Below are 19249 nucleotides of genomic sequence, written 5' to 3' on the forward strand. Positions count from 1 at the left end.
CTGATTTGAAGAGATCCAATATCAAATTCAGATTGTCTATAACTATTTGGGCTGATATCAATAATTTGATTTAGTAATCAGTCTCGTCTTCGCAGGTCCATGAGAGCTCCCACCACAACTAATATTAATATCTCTCTCTTTCTTTCAATATAATGAGTGGCCTTTTTAAAAAATCGCAGTTGATCATAGTAACAACATACAACATACTATAAATCAGTCAAAAACTATATACTTAACACAAAATTAATAAAAAGGTGGTGTTATTCAGAGATTTAAATAAGAGTATGGTGGTTGAAATAGTTTATATTTTTCTATCACTGTTATATATATAGACCATTCATTTTGAGTCTGATTGATAATCGAGAATGCAGTAAAAAGAAACAGAAACCAAAATTGTTGTCTTCTTTTCAACTTCTTTCGCCATTTTCTTCTTGTCGTTGTCTCAGTTTGTTTTGTCCTACAGCTTTTTATGTTTTGTTTTCCCTCTCTGTTTATCTTAAAAAACCACACTTTATTAAAGAACTTACCTTTTTCTCATACTTTCAGTGGTAAGAACTATCAAATCCTTGTAAGATTTTATATTGTCATCATTTTGAGCCGACAAAAAGTGGTAAATATATATTTATTGTTAGTTTATTTTAAATCTTAAGTTTGAAACTTTCAATATTACGTAAGTGAAAATATTATGTCAAAATATATAAATGCATAAGTCAGAAGATAGATGTAGTAAAGGAAAAAAGAAAAAGAAACAATAACAAGATTGAAGCATACATAGTCATACTTTGGAATTGGATTCTAATGACAGCACAACAATGTCAAATATTGCACCATATTTCTCCTCAACCTCATGGGCTTCTAAGGGCAATTAACAGATCCTGACATGCGACAGTTCCAAAAATGTTAAAATTTTCAATGGAAAAACGATTTCGTAAAATATCAAACAATCTTTACTTTCTTCACCTTAATTAATCCTTTTAAAAGTTATTTTTCCAAGAAGTGTTACATCAATATGCTAAGATCAAAGGTTTGGAATTACATGAAGACTACGCCTGTGGAAAATTCAACAGACGAGAGTAATATTAGGGCTAAGTAAAAATGTAACAAGAGAATGTTTGAGTACAATAAAAAAAAAAAAGTATACAAAAATAGGGAATGGGTCACCTGTAATACTACGATGTATGTTACCCAAAGGTGTTGCATTGATTGGACAACGTTCCATCAAGTCGTTATATCAATTTCAATGCCTACAAGCCACCCAACTTATAGATTTCTTCTCCTCCGTGTGACTTGTTCCCTAAATGGCTAAATGTATATATTTTAGATAATTAGGTTTTATGGAAAATTTAAAAACCTGTTTATTGGTTTTTTTTTGTTTTTTGTTAATTATTGTCTATGTACCCTAAAGTGGTAGGCAAATGGAAATTATGAACCGTAAATCCAAATCCCTAATTCGTTTCCAACTTCAATCATCCCAACAAAGATGGAGTTGAATTTACAATTTCGATCGGCTTCTAATAATCGACCTAACCAGAACACGTCGGGATAAAATAGGAAAAAACATTAAAAAAACTTAGTTCGGTTTATTGAGTTTTATCTCTGAACCAGAGAAAGCCAAAACTTATACTATAAACCAAGAAAAAGCCAAAATCAAATTGACTCTTTTAGAAGAAGAAAAAAAAAACCCCTCAAACAAGGGATACTTTCCTTTTGCCAAAAAAAAAATATATGATCTAAATTAAGAAAGACTGATAACTTAGAATGAAACCATATCAAATCAAAACAAGTAATTTTGATTACAATATGGTTCATACCAAAACAAAAAAAAAAAAAGAAAAAAACTCCATAACCGTACCGATTGGAGAAAAAAACGTTCAGTCTTGACTTATGTTATTATCTAAAGGAGGAAGCTGATCATGAGTGGAAGAAATGTCCAAATTCCAAAGATCATCGTCCCAAACAACATCATTATACAAAGCTTCATAGTTTTTCTCAACGAACTCCACGTCCCAGCATGAAGGCAACCAAACGGTACTCCACGTCATTAGCTCATCGACCACTACATCATCTCCGGCCTTAAGCCTCATCCCCCACAAATCCTCCTCCTCCTTCACGGCCGCAGCCGCAGCCACCGTTGCTGCTGCAGCCAATGCATCCACCACCACAACCTCCATCGTCTTCCTCTCTTTCTTCTTCTCCTCCTCCTCCTCCGAACCTTGTCTCTTCCTCTCCCTCTTCATATATATATATGGTATGGTTTAATTATAATGTATGTATGAGTGAAGGCCGAGAGACGCTATTTAAAGGAGAAGAGACCGAAAGAGCTAGGAAATGAGTTAAGAAGAGAATGTGTATGGAGACATAGGTTTAGGACATGGAAGAGAGAGAGAGAAAGAGAATACACAGTTGCTTAATCAAACACCATCTGTCTGTTCATTCGGCCCTACGTGTCCTCCATTACTTGTTTTTATTTTGTTGCTACAAATATCTTTCAGATGAGAGCGAGTGAGTGGTTCACCAGAATAAATATGATATAAACTCATGAGTTTTTTCTTTTTAATGTGTGTCAAAATATGCCGCCCAGCAGAAATTGAAACATCCGCACGTACTATAAATTGTTTTTTCTTTATACATTTTCTTTTATCTCTTCTTCTGTTGCTTCTTAATTCTTATGATGATGTAAAAGAAGAAAGAAAATAGAAAAGAAAGAGAATTCGTTAGAAAGTGGGAAATGATATTTGAAAAAATAGTGGACGCCCCACCTGGACAAAGAAGTAGACCTAACGTACATGGGAAAGAGACAAAAACTGTAAAAATTTGGTTTTTGGCAAAAAAATAAAATAAAATTTTTGTAAAATATGGAAAGGACGAGTTGAGTTTGTGTGTCTACGAAGGGGCAAGTCGTAAAGTGGACCTTTCTCTCTCACACACAGTCACACGCACACGGGCCATGACGATGTGGATGGATATCATCACTATGTGATGTCTATATTCTTATTTGCCTTCTTCGTACTTTGTTTTTGGAATACATAAAATGTTTCCAATTTAAGTATCGTACGTTTTATATCTCCCATGGCCGGTGACAGGGCTTTCGTAATGCACCAAGTTTGAATCGAGCCAATAATTCAAAACGCATGCATAAAATATTTGAAAAATGGCTATGAAACTCAAATATAGTTAAAATAGCTCAAACGATCTTCTTATTCCCAATATTTTACTAGTATTAGATTATATTAAATGCGTTATTTATTGATAGTACAATTAAATGTTTTTATTTTATTTTTTGGCAATAATATAAAGTTCAAGACGTTAGCATAAAATAAATGGTTTTTATAATTCTATGAATATCCTTTCATTTACCCTCCAATGCGGTATAATGGTTCATTAATTTGCATTCATCTTAAGACACAACACAAGTAGGAGGAGTATATGCACTTGCATTTAGTCTTGCTTGCATTACTTCTTTATTTGGTTTCGGAGTAGAGGTTGGACATTGGAGGATCTATGAAGCTATTTGGTCCTAATGGGAGTTAAAAGGAGGCAAGAGAATGAAGGTTAGAATGTGAGATCAAGAAGAGGAGTTTGAAGAAAATTGGAGCCAAAAGTATATGTGTCTCCAGCGGGATGGCGACGCCGCGGAGCCCCAGCGGTCAAGAATAATTTGGTTATTACAAAATCAAAAGCATCTAATCAAGAATAATTTGTTTTGGTCTTTTTTCTTTGCACCCACATTTTTTTTGTTGGTCTATATGTGTGTATGCAATTTCAATATTTAAGAAAAAAAACCAATTACGCTTGAAAAGACAAAACCGTACGCATAGTCAATATGGTAACGAATAACTCGGTTTCGTTTTCCCCAAATTATTCTAGAATGACAGAGAGAACTTGAGAAAGGAAAAAAGAAGAGTGCCAATTCTTGTCATTATGCATGTTCGCATTTTTCTTGTTAATATATCAAATTTTTTTAATAAGAATCTCGTCCTTTGAATGATGAAGTACTTACTTCCTCTCGTTCTTGCTGAAGATATGAAACCTTAAGGACGATCTTTCAGACCCTTCACTGTGTTTGAAGCTGAGACTTTATAGTCAAATCCTTGCTTTACTCTCTCTACTTCGAGACAAGAATCAGAGGATTTGAAAAAATAACAGAGATCGTAACACAATGTTTGAATACACCGTTCAAAGTCCAAAACAGAGGATGTGCCACAATGTTGGCTTTTTTTCTGCATGGATCCTTTTTTTGTAAATGGCAAATTTAAAAGTTACATTAACTATTGAATCCATTTCGTGTAGTTGATGGCTTATCTGAAGTTTTCATTAACTCGACCAAACTCTACATAAAAAAGCAAAGTTACAATAATTCACAAGTCACAACACTCGAGCATAACCTACCAATAACTCTTTAGCATACTCATTCCCATGCCTATTCACCCAAGAAAACATCGTTATCTTTCTCTCACTGTATGAACTGTGAAGCAAATACAATTGCTTTATTCACATATATGACGTGGCAACTACATTCAGGTCAAGGATTTCCCTTCTGTTGCTGTTACTCTGGGCCCAGAAACCCCATAAGTGACATTGACTAGTTGCGCTGCAGCACGAGCAGCTGCTGTTGCTCTCTCAGCGCTAGCTAGAGCAGCCCGAGCTCTCTCCATTACATCAGTCTGATCCCTTCTAGTATCAGGAGGTGGTTGAGAAGCTGACGTCAATTTAGCTGAAGAAATGTTTTTGCTAACTTGGTTCTGAGCTTGAAGCTTTTGGAGTCTCTGTGTGGCATCTGCAGGTAGACTGTCAGCCTCCCTAGAAACTGAAGACTGAGTGTAGCCTTGCTGGGATGGCCGAGATTCAGAGATACTATCCTGGCGATGTATCTGCTTCGCTCCACCCTACAAATGATGTTAGAACAAAACCATCAACTTTGTAAACCGACTTCATTGTATACAACGTTTCCCATATCATTTGCTGAATGGAAGCAAACTCAGCATTTGTGTACGTTAACAGCTAGGCCCACTAGAAGATTATCAACTCATTGCTATGCAGATATATATGTATCAGTATCGTTTTGTTCGCCCTATGCAGATATATAGGCCCACTTTCTTTCCTCAGTGACACAGCTGAGTTGTATCAAAGATTCAAAGTTCACATCTGATTTAGGAGAATGGTGTATGTGAATGTTACTGACTAGCTTTCCCTTAAATTTTTAAATAAGGGTTCAGAGAAATGGTACCAGGAGATCTTCATGGCTCTTCATGAATTCTGCTTCCGTGGCAGAAGAATCCCAATTCAAACTGTATTCCTGCGCGATTTCCTTCAACATCTTGAGCCTTGCCTCTCCAGATGGACTGGTGGGAGAAAGCTTTTCAATGATCTGACCAAAAAAGTAAACACAATCCAACTAGTAAAGCACTTCATTCAAGAGTGCAATTCTCTAGATATGTACATAAAACATGAATAAGAAAGAAACTATCCCCCCAAGTATACTAACAGTACGATTGACACCAGAATCTGGACGAAGCTCAGAAGCTGCCATGATAAATTCTTTTCCATACTTTGTACCAAACAGATTCTTAATTTGAAGAAGATCAGACACATCAGAGCACCTTGGAGCAGCAAAGATGATACTAGAAATAGCCTCTCTCAACTCTCTCGGGCATTCCCTATCCAAAGAAACACACACATATATATTAAAAAATAAGGATTGCCTCAACTAATCCGTATTGTAAACCCATCACAGATGAAACCAAAGACTCACTTTTCACTTTCAAGAATTGGAACACGAGCAAGTACAAACTCGCAGAACAGCTCCAATATCTCATAAGCTGCCCATAAATTCATTTCTCTGATCACATGCTCCACCTACCCTCAGAAAAGAACATAAGAACATGGTGTTAAGTTCATTTGTAAGAACTAACATACACAGAATCAAAATGGGATCATAAAAATGGTATAAAAGGGAAAGGACCCTGATTCGAGCAATGGGTTCTTGTCCAGCTTGCAAGAACTGAGCTATCTCCTTCTTCATATGCTTAAGCTGCATATCTCTCTTGTTTTGCAGCAACTTCATCCGAGCAATTGCAAAATTCAAGCTTGTCTTGCTGCCAAATTTTACTTCAATTTCTCAAATTTGTGGACAAAATCAATCAAAACCATAAACTCTAACTTCAAATTGAAGAAAACGATGGGATAAAGTTAACAACTTTTTGAAGAAGAACTATAGCTTCAAATCAAAACCCAGATCCTAAACGAGATAAACATATAAGAGGAAGAAGAAACCATTTGGCGCCAAAGATGCCACGGTTGAAGAGTTGGTTAAGCAGCGACATTGAATCGGAAGCAGAGGAATCAATACGGAGGTTGCCGATTTGATTTGATCGTCGATTGAGGAAAAAGGAAGACGAAGAAGAGAGTGCAAATAATACTCTGTGACGCGGAACACTAGTGTTACGGTACGCGCGTAATGCTACCCAATAATAAACGTTCGTGAAACTCAACTTGTCGATAACGAGAGTGAGGCTCATATAATATTCACATTGGCTCTCTTAACCGGATCCGAACCGAAACCCAAATATCTCGGTTCGGTTTAATGTCAAAGGCCTACTTAACATGGACTGGCATGAAAGCTTCTTGGATGCAAGTGGTATATGGAATTTAAAAGAGTTAGTTTAGAGTCCCAACTTAAACTAGTGAAACTAATTGTTGTATAAATTCACAAATCTGAAAATTAGATTCTTATAATATCATAACAACACGTGTTCGCAATGCAATAAACATCGACTCTAACGTTAAACGTCTAGCGACAAATTTTTTATAGAAACGTAAGTTTATCATAAAATTTAAATTAGTGGCACCGATTGCCATGTAAATTCACAGACCGGAAAGTAAAACTATAATAACACCATAACACGTGTTTGCAATGCAAGAAACATCGACCTTAACGTCTACCGTCTAGCGATTAATCTTTTATAGAAACGTAAGTTTATCATAAAATTTAAATTAGTGGCACTGATTGCCATGTAAATTCACAGACCGGAAAGTAAAACTATAATAACACCATAACACGTGTTTGCAATGCAAGAAACATCGACCTTAACGTCTAACGTCTAGCGATTAATCTTTTATAGAAACGTAAGTTTATCAGAAAATTTAAACTAGTGAAACATTGTTGTATAAATTCACAAATGGGAAAGGAAAGTAAAACTGTAATAACATTATAACATCATAACACGTGTTTGCAATGCAATAAACATCGACTCTAACGTTTAACGTCTAGCGACGAATCTACTTTCTATCTTCTATAAAAACGTAAATTTATCATACAACTTCTTAACAAAAGTGTCATAGGTATTCTTCTAAAATTTTGAAAGAAAAATCGAAATAAAAATACTAGAAATGAAGAAAAAGAAGAAGAAAAAAAAGAGAGAAAAAAGAAAAAAAAAAAGTAAAGAAACCAAAAAAGTGTGTTACTGGCTATAACAAGAAATCCAGGAGCTAAGCTTGCTTGATAGTCGTCCAAGTTCAAAGATCCACAAAGGATACGATCACTGCAGGTAATTTGCAAATTGTTAAGAATTTCAAATATTGTTGAGCTATAAGAATAACTTATTTGTTAAAGATGACCTCGTCAAAAATATTGTGTGGAGATATTTTCATGTGATGTTGTCAATGAGAATTCATTAAACTTCACAGATTTATTATTTTTCATGATTTCAAAAATTATCTACATTTTCAACAATTGATTCTACTTGCATGTTTTACTTTTTAGTTTCTCTTCATAACAATTTAACTTGAGAATTTTTGTTAACATCTTATAAAGTTCTTAAAGCTCAACAATTTTCAAAGATCTTAAAAGTTCATTTTTTCAATGTTTTATATTTTTCAATTCCATATATTTTCAAAAAGATGTAAGCATATAAAATTTCAAATAAAAAATTTATGATATCTTTAAACATCTTAAACAAAAGGGAAAAATACAAAGTTAGATCTTTGACAACATTAGTATTTAAATAGGTACAACTTTCTTATGATTAAGAGATTATTATATACATAGATCTAGCCACTTTTAGTTTAACTTTCATAAATATCTTGTATGGTTTAGAACACCACATGTAAAATTCTCTTAGGATTGTTAAAAATAAATAATAGTGTTAAATCATTTCCCAATATATGCCAAATAATACTAGATATCAAATATATTATAACTCATGCATCCAACGTTTTATAGTAAACGTATGAACGCTAAAAATAAAACAGTGAAATTTAGTATGAAAAATGAACACTAAAAATCTCTATTTGATGTTCGTACATAATCCCTTACTACTATAAAACAAATTTAATTGTATGCATGCAACAGAATCTGGCATCTAGTATATATGTCTTGGTCAGTTTCTTTTACATATAATAATCTAAATTGTTTTGTGAAATCAGAAATTTTGCATTAAAAGTTCTCATGTAACGCTTTAACATAACATAGTTAAATAAGTGTACATTTTATATAGGTCTTAATTACAGTAACAGTCTTCCTTCGTAACCGTCGTGCTCCAGTATCAACTTCTGTGAAATGCTTATTTATGTATATATTTCAGTAAACATTACAAATTAAAATATTAGTAACATATTGACCAAACAGTTTGTTTATATATAATCATTTCTGATTGGTTAATATATAATTTAATATTTCTGATTTGTAACGTTTACTGACACACACTGTTTTGGTCAATATAGTTTATACAATTACTGTAATCTGCAAATGTATTAGTATGTATGTTGCTCTCTCCGGATTTCTGCCCTTAATATGTCGGATAGTGATTTAAACATTACCTTATAAAATGTAAAATATTCACATGTTTATCAGTTACTATAAAAATATTCGTCAGCTTACATTAAAAATTTGCTAAGTACTTTTGAATATTTTGCATTTATAAGGTAAAAAAGATTAAGTCATTAACTGCCGTTTCAAGGGAGGGAATCCGGAGAGAGCAACATACAAATACTTTTTGCATTTATAAGGTAATTTTTTTTAAAAAAAATTTAAATTAATGGAATGCAACCTTATTTTAGCACAGATAACACTTTTAGTATTAGTAACCGAATATCGTATATATATATAGATCATAATTTTCTTCTTATAACTTTATCATGTGGCTTATTCCATTTGTATTTTTACAGTTTCTTTCTTGAAAATTGAATTTTATATTTTCAGATGACAAAGTCTATAATAGTCTCTAGCTCTTAAGATTTTATTATTTTATTTTAAAAAAAAACAAAACTCTTAAGTTGATGATTAGATAATGAAGCATTGTTAAAATGTAAAATTCCTTTACCAAAAAAAAAAAAAAATGTTTCTGCATGCTAAGGTGAGAAACATGTATACTATATATACTAGTAATTAAGGATTGTTAAAATTGGTGTAAGCTATTAAAATTTAAAGAAAAAAAATTGTTGTAACTTAAGTTTTTTTTGCTGCATCCTTATTATTAATATATTAGTAAGGATTGACAAAATCGTAGTTACATAAAAGTTGATGTAATAATAATATATTTATAATAACGATGCAACGAAAACAACTTACGTTACAACAAGTTTTTCAAAAACTTTTAAATTATTGGGAAAATTGATTTTAAAGGATGTTTTTTAAAAAATTTGTCCATCTATGCCTTCTTTTTTTAAGTTTGGTATATTAGGTTTTAAAATAAGAAAATGCTCAATTATATCCTTACTTAGATTATATGGAAATAAACATCAAACTTTTTGACAAAAAAAAAAAAAAAACATCAAACTAGGAAAATTTCTGTAAGAAAAAAAAGATATTTTTAAATCTAAAAAAATCAAAAACATATATTATTTTTTCCTTTTAAAAAAAACTCTTCTCATTTAATATTGTAAAAAGGTAAAAAAAACCAAAGATAGACTCGACGATGTCAAAATTTTCTGAAAAATAAAAACTTCATTTGTTCGTGATTATCAAACCTAAACTAGGAAGATCGTTTGAGACTAACTCTTTGATATTGTTAGTTTTTAATTTTTGGTCAAACTCAAGGACTGTATATACACCTCACGTTCACTCAAAATAAAAATATATGATTTCTATATATTAGGGAATACAAAATATTTTGTTTCCTTTAATTTAGGATTCAATTTCCTTGTATAAGATAGTTCTAAAAATTCGTAGAATACATTTTCTAAAATATGAAGAAAAAAGAGTAAAGTGTAGAATTGATGATCTAACTTTTGTAGAATATAGGGTAAAGTGTAGAAAATAAATTCTAAAATTTGTAGAATATAGAGTAACATGTAGAATACATATTCCAAATTTTGTAGAACACCAACCAAACCTGAGTTCTAATTTTTTTAGAAGATATATATATTCTAAAATTTTCAGAATAAGTGCAATGCGAAGAATTTGTAATCTACAATTTTTAGAACATGTAGAGTGTGCAGAATTCATAATCTAAAATATTTAGAATACAGAAGATGTATTCTAAATATTGCAGAATGATTTTTTCAATATCAAAATCAACATACTTTCATCCAAAACTCTTTTGTTTAACCTTAAATCTTATTAATCTTTAATTGTTGATATGTTTTAATTTAAAAATTAATTAAAAATTAATTTTATTTATTTAAAAGGATAATTTAGGTATAACTGACAATTCACCGCAGAAAGCCTAAAAGGACAAATTTTTAAAAAAACATCCTTTAAAATCAAAACCCCCTAAATTATTATTAGAATGGATAGCAAAACCAGGACTTTGTGTTGGTTTGGCTTCAGAGAACCATACAAGTTTCGACTATGCCTGTGTGTGTTTTTAAACAGCTTACTATGTAACTGACTGTAACCGTCCAACCACCACTCATATAACAATGTTCATATGGGTCAACATACGTTTACGGGTTAGTGTTTTTAAAACAAACAAAAATTCTTTGTGCATGTCAGAGTGACAGACATGTGTGTTAAAAACCTAAGAGTTAGAGACTTTGACCCAAAAAAACAAAAAAATAGACTTCAAATATCACCTGACAAAATTTGACAAAAAAAATAAAATATATATCACCTGACAAAAGAAACGTCAATTTACAAAGAAAAACAAAAGTTAAAACAACACACCTGTTATTAACAAATAGAATAATAAACCACTTCACACACAAAGTTATAGAAAGAAACTTTACATATGATCTACATCTGTACTATAGTAGATTCTAGTTTTTATAACAAAAATGTGATATAATAATTTAAGTTTAAATTTTTATTATAACTTAGAAACATGTACGTTAGAACAACGAAACTAACAATGGAATGGAGAACATTTGTCAAATATGTTTATGAGCTTAAAGACAATCATCATATTACGCATTGTCAACACTTTGGTTTTAGTTATCTCTTTCTGTGTCTACACTACTTACTACCACAATCTTAATATATAAGGATTTCCGGATTTGCATGCATGTATATTTGCATTTATTAACATGTTGAAAAACATATAATTCTAAGTTTTCTGTATACAGATAGATAATATGAACGTACTATAAATACGAAGGCTACTACAACCACTGAGGCCACAGCTTAAGCCTCAAGTTAAAGTGAAAGAGTTTCGTGATCTCTACAAACAAACAAACAAACAAAAATGGCAGAACTCACCTTCTCATCCCCATCTTGCCATGCTCTCCTTTCCACTGTCACTACCATTTCGCGGCGGCCACGATCGGTGACAATGTGCATGGACCAGTCAAGGCCAAACGTTCCAAAGGACAAGGTGGTCCTCATCACTGGTACTACCGGCACAGGCAAGTCACGCCTCTCCGTCGATCTCGCCAACCATTTCACCGGTGAGATCATCAACTCCGACAAAATGCAAGTCTACAGCGGGCTGGAGATTGCGACGAATCTCATCCCAGACGATGAGCAAGGTGGAGTCCCCCACCATCTCCTTGGTGAGTTTCACCCGGAAGATGGTGAACTTTCCCCAGCAGAGTTTCGCTCTTTAGCGACATTGAGCATATCTAATGTTGTTTCGAGGGGGAAACTCCCTATCATAGTGGGTGGATCAAATTCCTTCAACCATGCTCTCCTTGTTGAGCGTTTTGACCCGGAAACGGATCCTTTCGCTCCTACTTCAAGTCTTTCAACCATATGCTCGGACCTGAGGTACAACTGCTGCATCTTCTGGGTGGATGTCTCGGAGCCGGTTCTGTTCCAGCACCTGTGCAACCGCGTGGACAAGATGATCGACTCGGGACTGGTCGAGCAGCTCGCGGCTTTCTATGACCCTATAGTAGATTCAGGGCCGAGACTTGGGGTTCGAAAGACTATAGGGGTAGAGGAGTTTGATCGATACTTTCGAGTGTACCCGAGGGAGATGAACAAGGGAACGTGGGACCTGGGAAGAAAGATAGCGTACGAGGAGGCTGTGAAGGGGATGAAAGAGAGGACGTGTCGGCTGGTGAAAATACAGAAAGAGAAGATCATGAAGCTGATACGAGGCGGTTGGGAGATCAAGAGGCTTGACGCCACAGCGGCCATTATGGCCGGGCTTAATAAGCGTTCGGGGAAATTGGGAGAAGGAATGAGTAGCGACGAGATTTGGGAGAAGGACGTTTTCAACGTAAGCGTGGATACTGTGAAGCGTTTCTTGTTGGAAGGGTAGTGTTTTTTGTTTTTTGTTTTTTTGTTTTTTTAGTTAAATAGCAAGAAATATATATATTTTGAAAAAAATGTAATATGTTGTCCTCAAGAAAAAATGTAAGGTCTTACTAAAAAAAGAAGAAAAAGATTTAATGTGTTTAGTATAGAGAAAAGAACATTATGAAAGACAATGTCATGATTAAATGTGGTATGTACTTTGATACAATCGGCCATAATTTTCACTTTAATAGGCTCCAATGAACCTCAATATGACACTAACTATCTACTATCAACATAAAATATGAGAAAGGTCATATATATGTGATACAAATATTTTAAGAACTCATATAAAAGTATTACATGATTTTTTTTTTTTCAAAATACACAGTGCATTTTTATTTATTTTTTACTCACGCACTACATTTCGATTTATTTTTCTTCGAGATAAATGCCAATTCAAATATGTGTGTGTCTCTTTTAAATCATGTTTAATTGAAAATAAAAAGCATACAAAAGGATATCTTTGGATCCTCATATATATATATTCCTCTTCTTAAAGATGTCTACATTTCTAATGAGCTCCGCCATACTCATGCTTTTATCGCGAGAGATGTAACATATAGTGTACCAAACTAATTAACAAGATCCGAAAAATTCAATATTAATAAAGGAAGTTTTAAGAAGATATATGATATAATTGTGGTCAACATGCATAAATCCACATTTAGTTTTCTAAGGTAAAGAACAAGAAACAATATATATTTTGCTAGACTCTTTTCCAAGAGATTGAAGATCAAGTCAAATAGTTTTTTTTTTTCCCCTGTTAAAAAATATCCACAATGAGCTGTATATGAATTTACAAAAGAAATAGCAAATCATTTTTATACAAATTTTTGTAATAAAGCATGATAATATATATCAACCATGTCATACTCTTTTCCGAAAGGTAACCTCATCTAACTGACCATAATAATCGTATTTTGTACCGTTTGTTTGATTGCAACTGTATTTAGCGTTAGTAGTTAGATATAAAACCGCCACGGTTGGTACGTAACAATAAAACTAAAAACAATACTAGTAACTATTTGGTCGTCATACAAGTTAAAAACGTAGAAGCGTGTGCATAGATAACAATGTTGGAGAGGCTCTTGTAGGCTGACTCATTCACGTTTTTGTAAGCCTTATCCTTCGAATACGACGCTCCTCTTGTTCTTTCGTCGAAATCCCCCGATCCCCTGCCGCCTTTCTCCAACGTGTCTTTAAAAGTGTGTCATCACATATCCTCTACTTATCTACCACGTCATCTCTCTTTTCGTACCTTTATTTCTCTTTTATATAAATCCACAATAACGACTCTATACTAAAATCTCCTCTCCTTTACTTTTCTCTTCCTTACCAAATATAGCAAAAAAACAAAAAAAAAACCTTACTCTACCAAAGGAAAAACACAAATTTGCTGCAATGGAGGTCCCGATAATAAACAGAATAAGCGATTTTGACGTGGGGATAAACTCGATAAACGACCCGTCGGTGTTGTCTCGAGCTTTAGCCGTCTCCGGCGTCGGAAAGTTACATCAAGCTTATAGTTTCTGGAAATGGGCAGCTTTATTGCTTCTTGCATTTTTTGCTTCGTTCACGTCCTTAACTACAAGAATCAAGACTCTTGTCTTTAGATTAATAAACGTTAACGTGTCTCTACCGTCCACTACTCTTCTTCGTGATTACGATAGCGACTCCGATTGGTCTATCTCGTCAGACTCCTCAGACGACGAAGATGATGATAAGGATGATGACGATGACAAAGAAGATAACTCGGTCAATGGCGTTACAAGATTTGGTTATGACGATGAGACAAATGGGAACATCCCATGGTTGCGGCGGTGCAGTGGTAGCTTCGGGGAGCTTTTAGATATAGGCTCAAGCGGTGTCGTGAAGCTATGGGACAATCTTGATTTCAACGGAGAAGGAAGTCATCACCGTAACGCGGTAGCTTCTTTCTTAAGCAAATGCGGCTCTTACACGTTGTTGTCTCCGTCGACGGTTTTATTAGCGGCGGAGAAGAGAGGATCCGACGACGTGGAAGTGAGTGCGTGGGATTCACGCGCGGGTTTCCGGGTGCCGGCGTTGCTTGCGGAGTGGAAGCAGCCTGGGAAGTTGCTTGGGAAGATCATTAGGGTTGACGCGGGTGACGTGGACAAGATCTACGTCGGGGATGATGATGATGTCGGCGGGGAGATTGTAGTTGGAGACATGAGGATGGCTAACGGTGCGTTGACGGAACTGACGGCATCAGAGGTTGAGAGAATGGTGAGAAGACGCGCACGCCGTCATTGAGGCTGACGGTGCCGTTATTGGTGACAAATGATTGACATGGTAGGTGACGTAAAAATCAAACGTAATCGCAAGTCATGACCAACAAAATTATTTTGTACATAATTGAACTGTCTTGTATATATTTTTCTTATTTAGTGTATTTATATTTTTGGCAAAAAAAGAAAACAAATAAACCTCTTATTTTTTTAGTATAAACCTCTTATTTTGTTTATTAAGAAAACAAGTTCAAGTTATTGTTGTCGTGTATTTTGTATTTCATGTTTATTGGTAGAAGACTTCGAAAATAAAGATTACTCTTTTTTTTTTTTTTTTTGTCATCGGGTTTAATAATTCGGAATATGGAAAACGTATCATCTACGGAAAAAGAAAAGAAAGCTGGAAACGTGTTATTTTTGGTTGGATATAACAATAGGCGAAAGTTATGGACGCGATACATTTGACTTAATCAACGGAACAAAACGTGTTATTTTGGTTAGAGAAATTTATTCATTTGTTTTGGTTGTTGGTCACTGAAATTTGGAAGCCACGTTACAAAATTAAAGGTTAACTAGTAACGATCATATAGTGCATAGTATTGCAAAGTCTATATAGGGTCGTAATTCCACCAGTTTATGTATTTGATCTCCGGCCTTTTTAGTCAAAAAACAAAAAAAGGAAAAAGGGTTTCGTTTCTTGTTCTCGTCAAGATAATGGATTGAAAAAAGCCTTGCATCTCTTTAATTACAATTTCTACACTTTTATCACGATACATATGAGTGGAAGAAGTAAGTAAAAATAAACAAGTCAAAGATGTAAGTTTTTTCTGCATGGATGAAAGAGGAACTGGTGCTCGGGATGGTAACAATTGCTCATGGCAATCTCGTTTGCGATCGTGGGTTGGATCGAGTTTGCAACTAACCGGAAGTCTCCTAGGTCTCCAGATACTATATGTAGATAAGTCTATGGGAGATGATATCAGCAATCTTATTATATTTTGTGGTGGCGAGGCATTGGTAATTTCTCTTAATGCAAAGTTACATATACAATGTATTGTTACTTTCAAAAAGATATTATCTGTTCAACTGATAACAAAAAACATATGCATAATACAAATAGTGGGTCACAAATAAATAATTTATTTCATAGACTAGTAAGAAATCGATAATTTCGTCACAAATAATTAGTTTGATCAAAAGAGTGAGTTGCTCATTAACCACGACATGTCTATATATGGCCTCGTTAATAAACTAATTAAGTTGGATCAAAAAGTCAATGCAATGGAAGACTCAAGTCAACCAGCCTGTCGGCCGTCGCAATACCACGAAAGAAGGGAACCATACATCCCAGCAAAGGGTCGTAGGATAAGTCTAACCATCTCCTGAAAAATGAAACCACAGTCTTGATTGTTTTTGTAGATCTGAATATCGAAAACACACACACAGAGCTTGTAATCAGAACACCTATGGATGAGACTGTCTCTGTTTTGGTCTTCTTCTTTCTCCTCCTCTTCGTGGTTGAAGCCAGGAGGACGAGCCGGAAAGCTTGCGAACAGTTCACCTGCGGAGAACTGGACTTCAAGTTCCCTTTCTTTAGGACAGACATGCCGTCTCGATGCGGTCTCTTCAAGCTGAACTGCAGTGAAAATATATCAGAGATACAGCTTGTAGAAGACGGGAAATGGTATAAAATCAAGAGCGTCTCTCAAGCGGAAACGATAACCATCACCGACACGGAGCTTAACCAAAGCTTGATAACCGGGAACTGCAGAGACTTGTCAAGCTTCTTTCTCCCAGATTCTCCATGGCTCAGCTTGACCACTTTGTACAAATGCAACAACACTAGTATGAAGAATGGTTTCAGTTATGCGAATTGCGGAGGACAAGGAAGCAGCTTGTACTACTCTAATTTGAGGAATGGTCATGATGTTCCAGGGTGTTCAGCTATCAATACTCCAGAGAGCTGGGTGATTCCAGGAAAAGGGAACCAGTATGATGTAAACGCTACCTTCTCTCTTCATATAGACCTGCCTCATAGCTGCTTTGACTGCTACAATCGAGGTGGAGAATGTAAGATCATCGAAGACAAGTATCAATGCCTTGGAGTAACCCAAGGTATGACTTATTATGAGATATATCTTCAATACTTCTACAATCCTGCGACAATAATTTGATTTTCCTGTCTTTTTGCTGCAGAACAAAAATCCCACGAGGGGATCAAGCTCGGACTAGGTAAAAGAGATGTTCTGTTTTGAGTTCTATAATTACAGTTGAAAGCACAATATTCTATAGATATTTTTTGCGAATTTATTTTCTAAACTATCTAAATATAAAAATATTGTGAACAATTTTATTATGAATGACCATTTTCGAAAACCATTTTGTAAAGTTGTTTCATTTGGTTTGATGGATTACTGAATCGCATTGATCATGCTCACTTATGATACTTTTATTAGCTAACGGAAAGTATTTAAATTGTGAAATGCTATTTATGCAATTTAAAGTTGTGTAAAAGTACATATACTTTATATAAGTCTTTTTGATGTGGATCACTCTAGATGGGAATAATTTGTTATGTGCATGATATACATTTTACATATTTAACTTACCAATTTAGTTTTATTTTTCATTAACTTATTTTAAATATATTCAGTGTCCTAAACGTCTTATGTAACATTTGTGGCACAAGCAAAAACTATTAGTGTAATTTATATATTAATTTTATTTTTCTTATGTAACTTCTTAGAGAAATAATAATATTAAACTTATTATTATCTTAAAGAGTTATATATTTTCTGAGTTTTTATTTCTACTATTTAGTATATGATATTTGTCTTCAATTTTTTTTCCACATTCAACTATATAATATTTAATTTTATATACATATATACAAATATATAATACTATCCTACTCCTCTGATCTCTAGTCGATTTGCAGGGGTTGGTATAACTTCAAGCGTGTTGATCTGTGGAGGAATATTTCTATACGTGAAGATGAAAAACACCAATCGCAGAAAAAGGTTCTTTGAACGCAACGGAGGTCTTTTGTTGCAACAACAATTGGCTTCAAAAGAAGGCTACGTGGAGAAAACAATAGTGTTCAGGTCCACAGAATTGGAAAAGGCTACAGAAACGTTCAGTTTAAGCAGGGTGCTTGGCCATGGTGGCCAAGGAACAGTGTACAAAGGGATTCTTGCTGATGGTAGAATCGTGGCTGTGAAAAAATCCAAGGCTGTGGACGAAGATAAACTGGATGAGTTCATAAACGAGATTGTCATACTCTCTCAGATCAACCATCGCAACATCGTACGTATACTAGGATGCTGTCTTGAAACAGAGGTACCCCTTTTGGTTTACGAGTTCATTCCCAACGGAAATCTTTTCGAACTTCTTCATAAAGAGTGTGATGATGATCACACATTGACTACTTGGGAAGCACGTCTGCGCATTGCCATAGATGTCGCAGGAGCTCTCTCATACCTTCACTATGCTGCAGCATCTCCGATTTATCACAGAGACATCAAATCAACAAACATTATGTTGGACGAGAATTTTCGAGCTAAAGTGTCAGATTTTGGAACTTCAAGATCGATAACCATTGATCAAAGCCACCTAACAACAATGGTTTCAGGTACTGTCGGATATGTAGATCCTGAGTACTTCCAATCCAGCCAGTTCACGGAGAAAAGCGACGTGTACAGTTTTGGAGTTGTGCTTGTAGAGCTCATCACCGGAGAAAAGCCCGTTTCTTTCCAACGGTCCGAAGAAAATAGATTATTGGTAACCTACTTCAATCTTTCCATGAAAGATGATAGAATTTCCGACATCATCGATTCTCGAATCAGAGATAACTGCAAGCTAGAACAAGTCATGATGATGGCAAAACTTGCAAAGATGTGCCTGAATCGAAAAGGGAAGAAACGACCAAATATGAGAGAAGTTTGGATGCAATTGGAGAGGATTTGTTTGTCACGTGTAGATTTAAATGAGGATGTTCCTACCATAGGAAATGATGAGGAGGGAGAAGCTGCACAAGGTAATACTTGCATAGAATCGGTAAACATTGATGTTACCAATTTAACTACTTCAACATCTCGATATAACACTAATGCTGCTTTATGGTCTGATGCTGAAGTGTTGTTTCCTCGTCAAACATGGTGACCGCTCGACCCGACAACAACAATATCCAACCGCTGAATATTATCTTTGGAATTTATATATAATTTTCTTTTTGTTATATATTATATCATTTATGTATTATTTAAGCAGACAATACGTAGTCATCTCAGTGATCTTCATGCATGTTAGCAATTGTATTTGT

General features: G+C 34.4%; 5 protein-coding genes across 6 annotated transcripts; 3 read left to right on the top strand and 2 right to left on the bottom strand.

Annotated features, from left to right (window-relative positions):
- Positions 1-1753: 1753 nt before the first annotated feature.
- On the bottom strand, positions 1754-2266 carry LOC17898496. Its single transcript, XM_006305723.2, has one exon. It carries the CDS (start codon positions 2235-2237, stop codon positions 1872-1874), a length of 366 nt encoding a protein of 121 aa, XP_006305785.1. The 5' UTR covers positions 2238-2266; the 3' UTR covers positions 1754-1871.
- A 2021-nt stretch (positions 2267-4287) lies between these two features.
- LOC17898348 lies at positions 4288-6560 on the bottom strand. Its single transcript, XM_006305149.2, has 6 exons — positions 6274-6560; positions 5963-6095; positions 5753-5856; positions 5486-5657; positions 5228-5368; positions 4288-4886 (listed from the first exon to the last, which is right to left on the bottom strand). The coding sequence occupies exons 1-6, from the start codon at positions 6516-6518 to the stop codon at positions 4518-4520; spliced, it is 1164 nt and encodes a 387-aa protein (XP_006305211.2). The 5' UTR covers positions 6519-6560; the 3' UTR covers positions 4288-4517.
- An 819-nt stretch (positions 6561-7379) lies between these two features.
- On the top strand, positions 7380-12823 carry LOC17899213 (adenylate isopentenyltransferase 6, chloroplastic). 2 transcript variants are annotated; one of them, XM_023777377.1, is made up of 3 exons: positions 7380-7547; positions 8923-9006; positions 11503-12823. In XM_023777377.1, exon 3 carries the CDS (start codon positions 11622-11624, stop codon positions 12639-12641), a length of 1020 nt encoding a protein of 339 aa, XP_023633145.1. In that variant the 5' UTR covers positions 7380-7547; positions 8923-9006; positions 11503-11621; the 3' UTR covers positions 12642-12823. The 2 variants fall into 2 exon arrangements, with proteins under 2 accessions (XP_023633145.1, XP_006305994.1); XM_006305932.2 differs by lacking the exon at positions 8923-9006.
- Positions 12824-13926: 1103 nt separating this feature from the next.
- LOC17899752 lies at positions 13927-15106 on the top strand. Its single transcript, XM_023790086.1, has one exon. It carries the CDS (start codon positions 14081-14083, stop codon positions 14951-14953), a length of 873 nt encoding a protein of 290 aa, XP_023645854.1. The 5' UTR covers positions 13927-14080; the 3' UTR covers positions 14954-15106.
- Positions 15107-16363: 1257 nt separating this feature from the next.
- LOC17897545 (LEAF RUST 10 DISEASE-RESISTANCE LOCUS RECEPTOR-LIKE PROTEIN KINASE-like 1.1) lies at positions 16364-19089 on the top strand. Its single transcript, XM_006306925.2, has 3 exons — positions 16364-17043; positions 17125-17160; positions 17867-19089. The coding sequence occupies exons 1-3, from the start codon at positions 16395-16397 to the stop codon at positions 19087-19089; spliced, it is 1908 nt and encodes a 635-aa protein (XP_006306987.1). The 5' UTR covers positions 16364-16394.
- Positions 19090-19249: the final 160 nt, after the last annotated feature.

The sequence above is a fragment of the Capsella rubella genome, unplaced genomic scaffold (assembly GCF_000375325.1).
Source record: "Capsella rubella cultivar Monte Gargano unplaced genomic scaffold, Caprub1_0 scaffold_1, whole genome shotgun sequence".
Taxonomy (NCBI): Eukaryota; Viridiplantae; Streptophyta; class Magnoliopsida; order Brassicales; family Brassicaceae; genus Capsella; species Capsella rubella.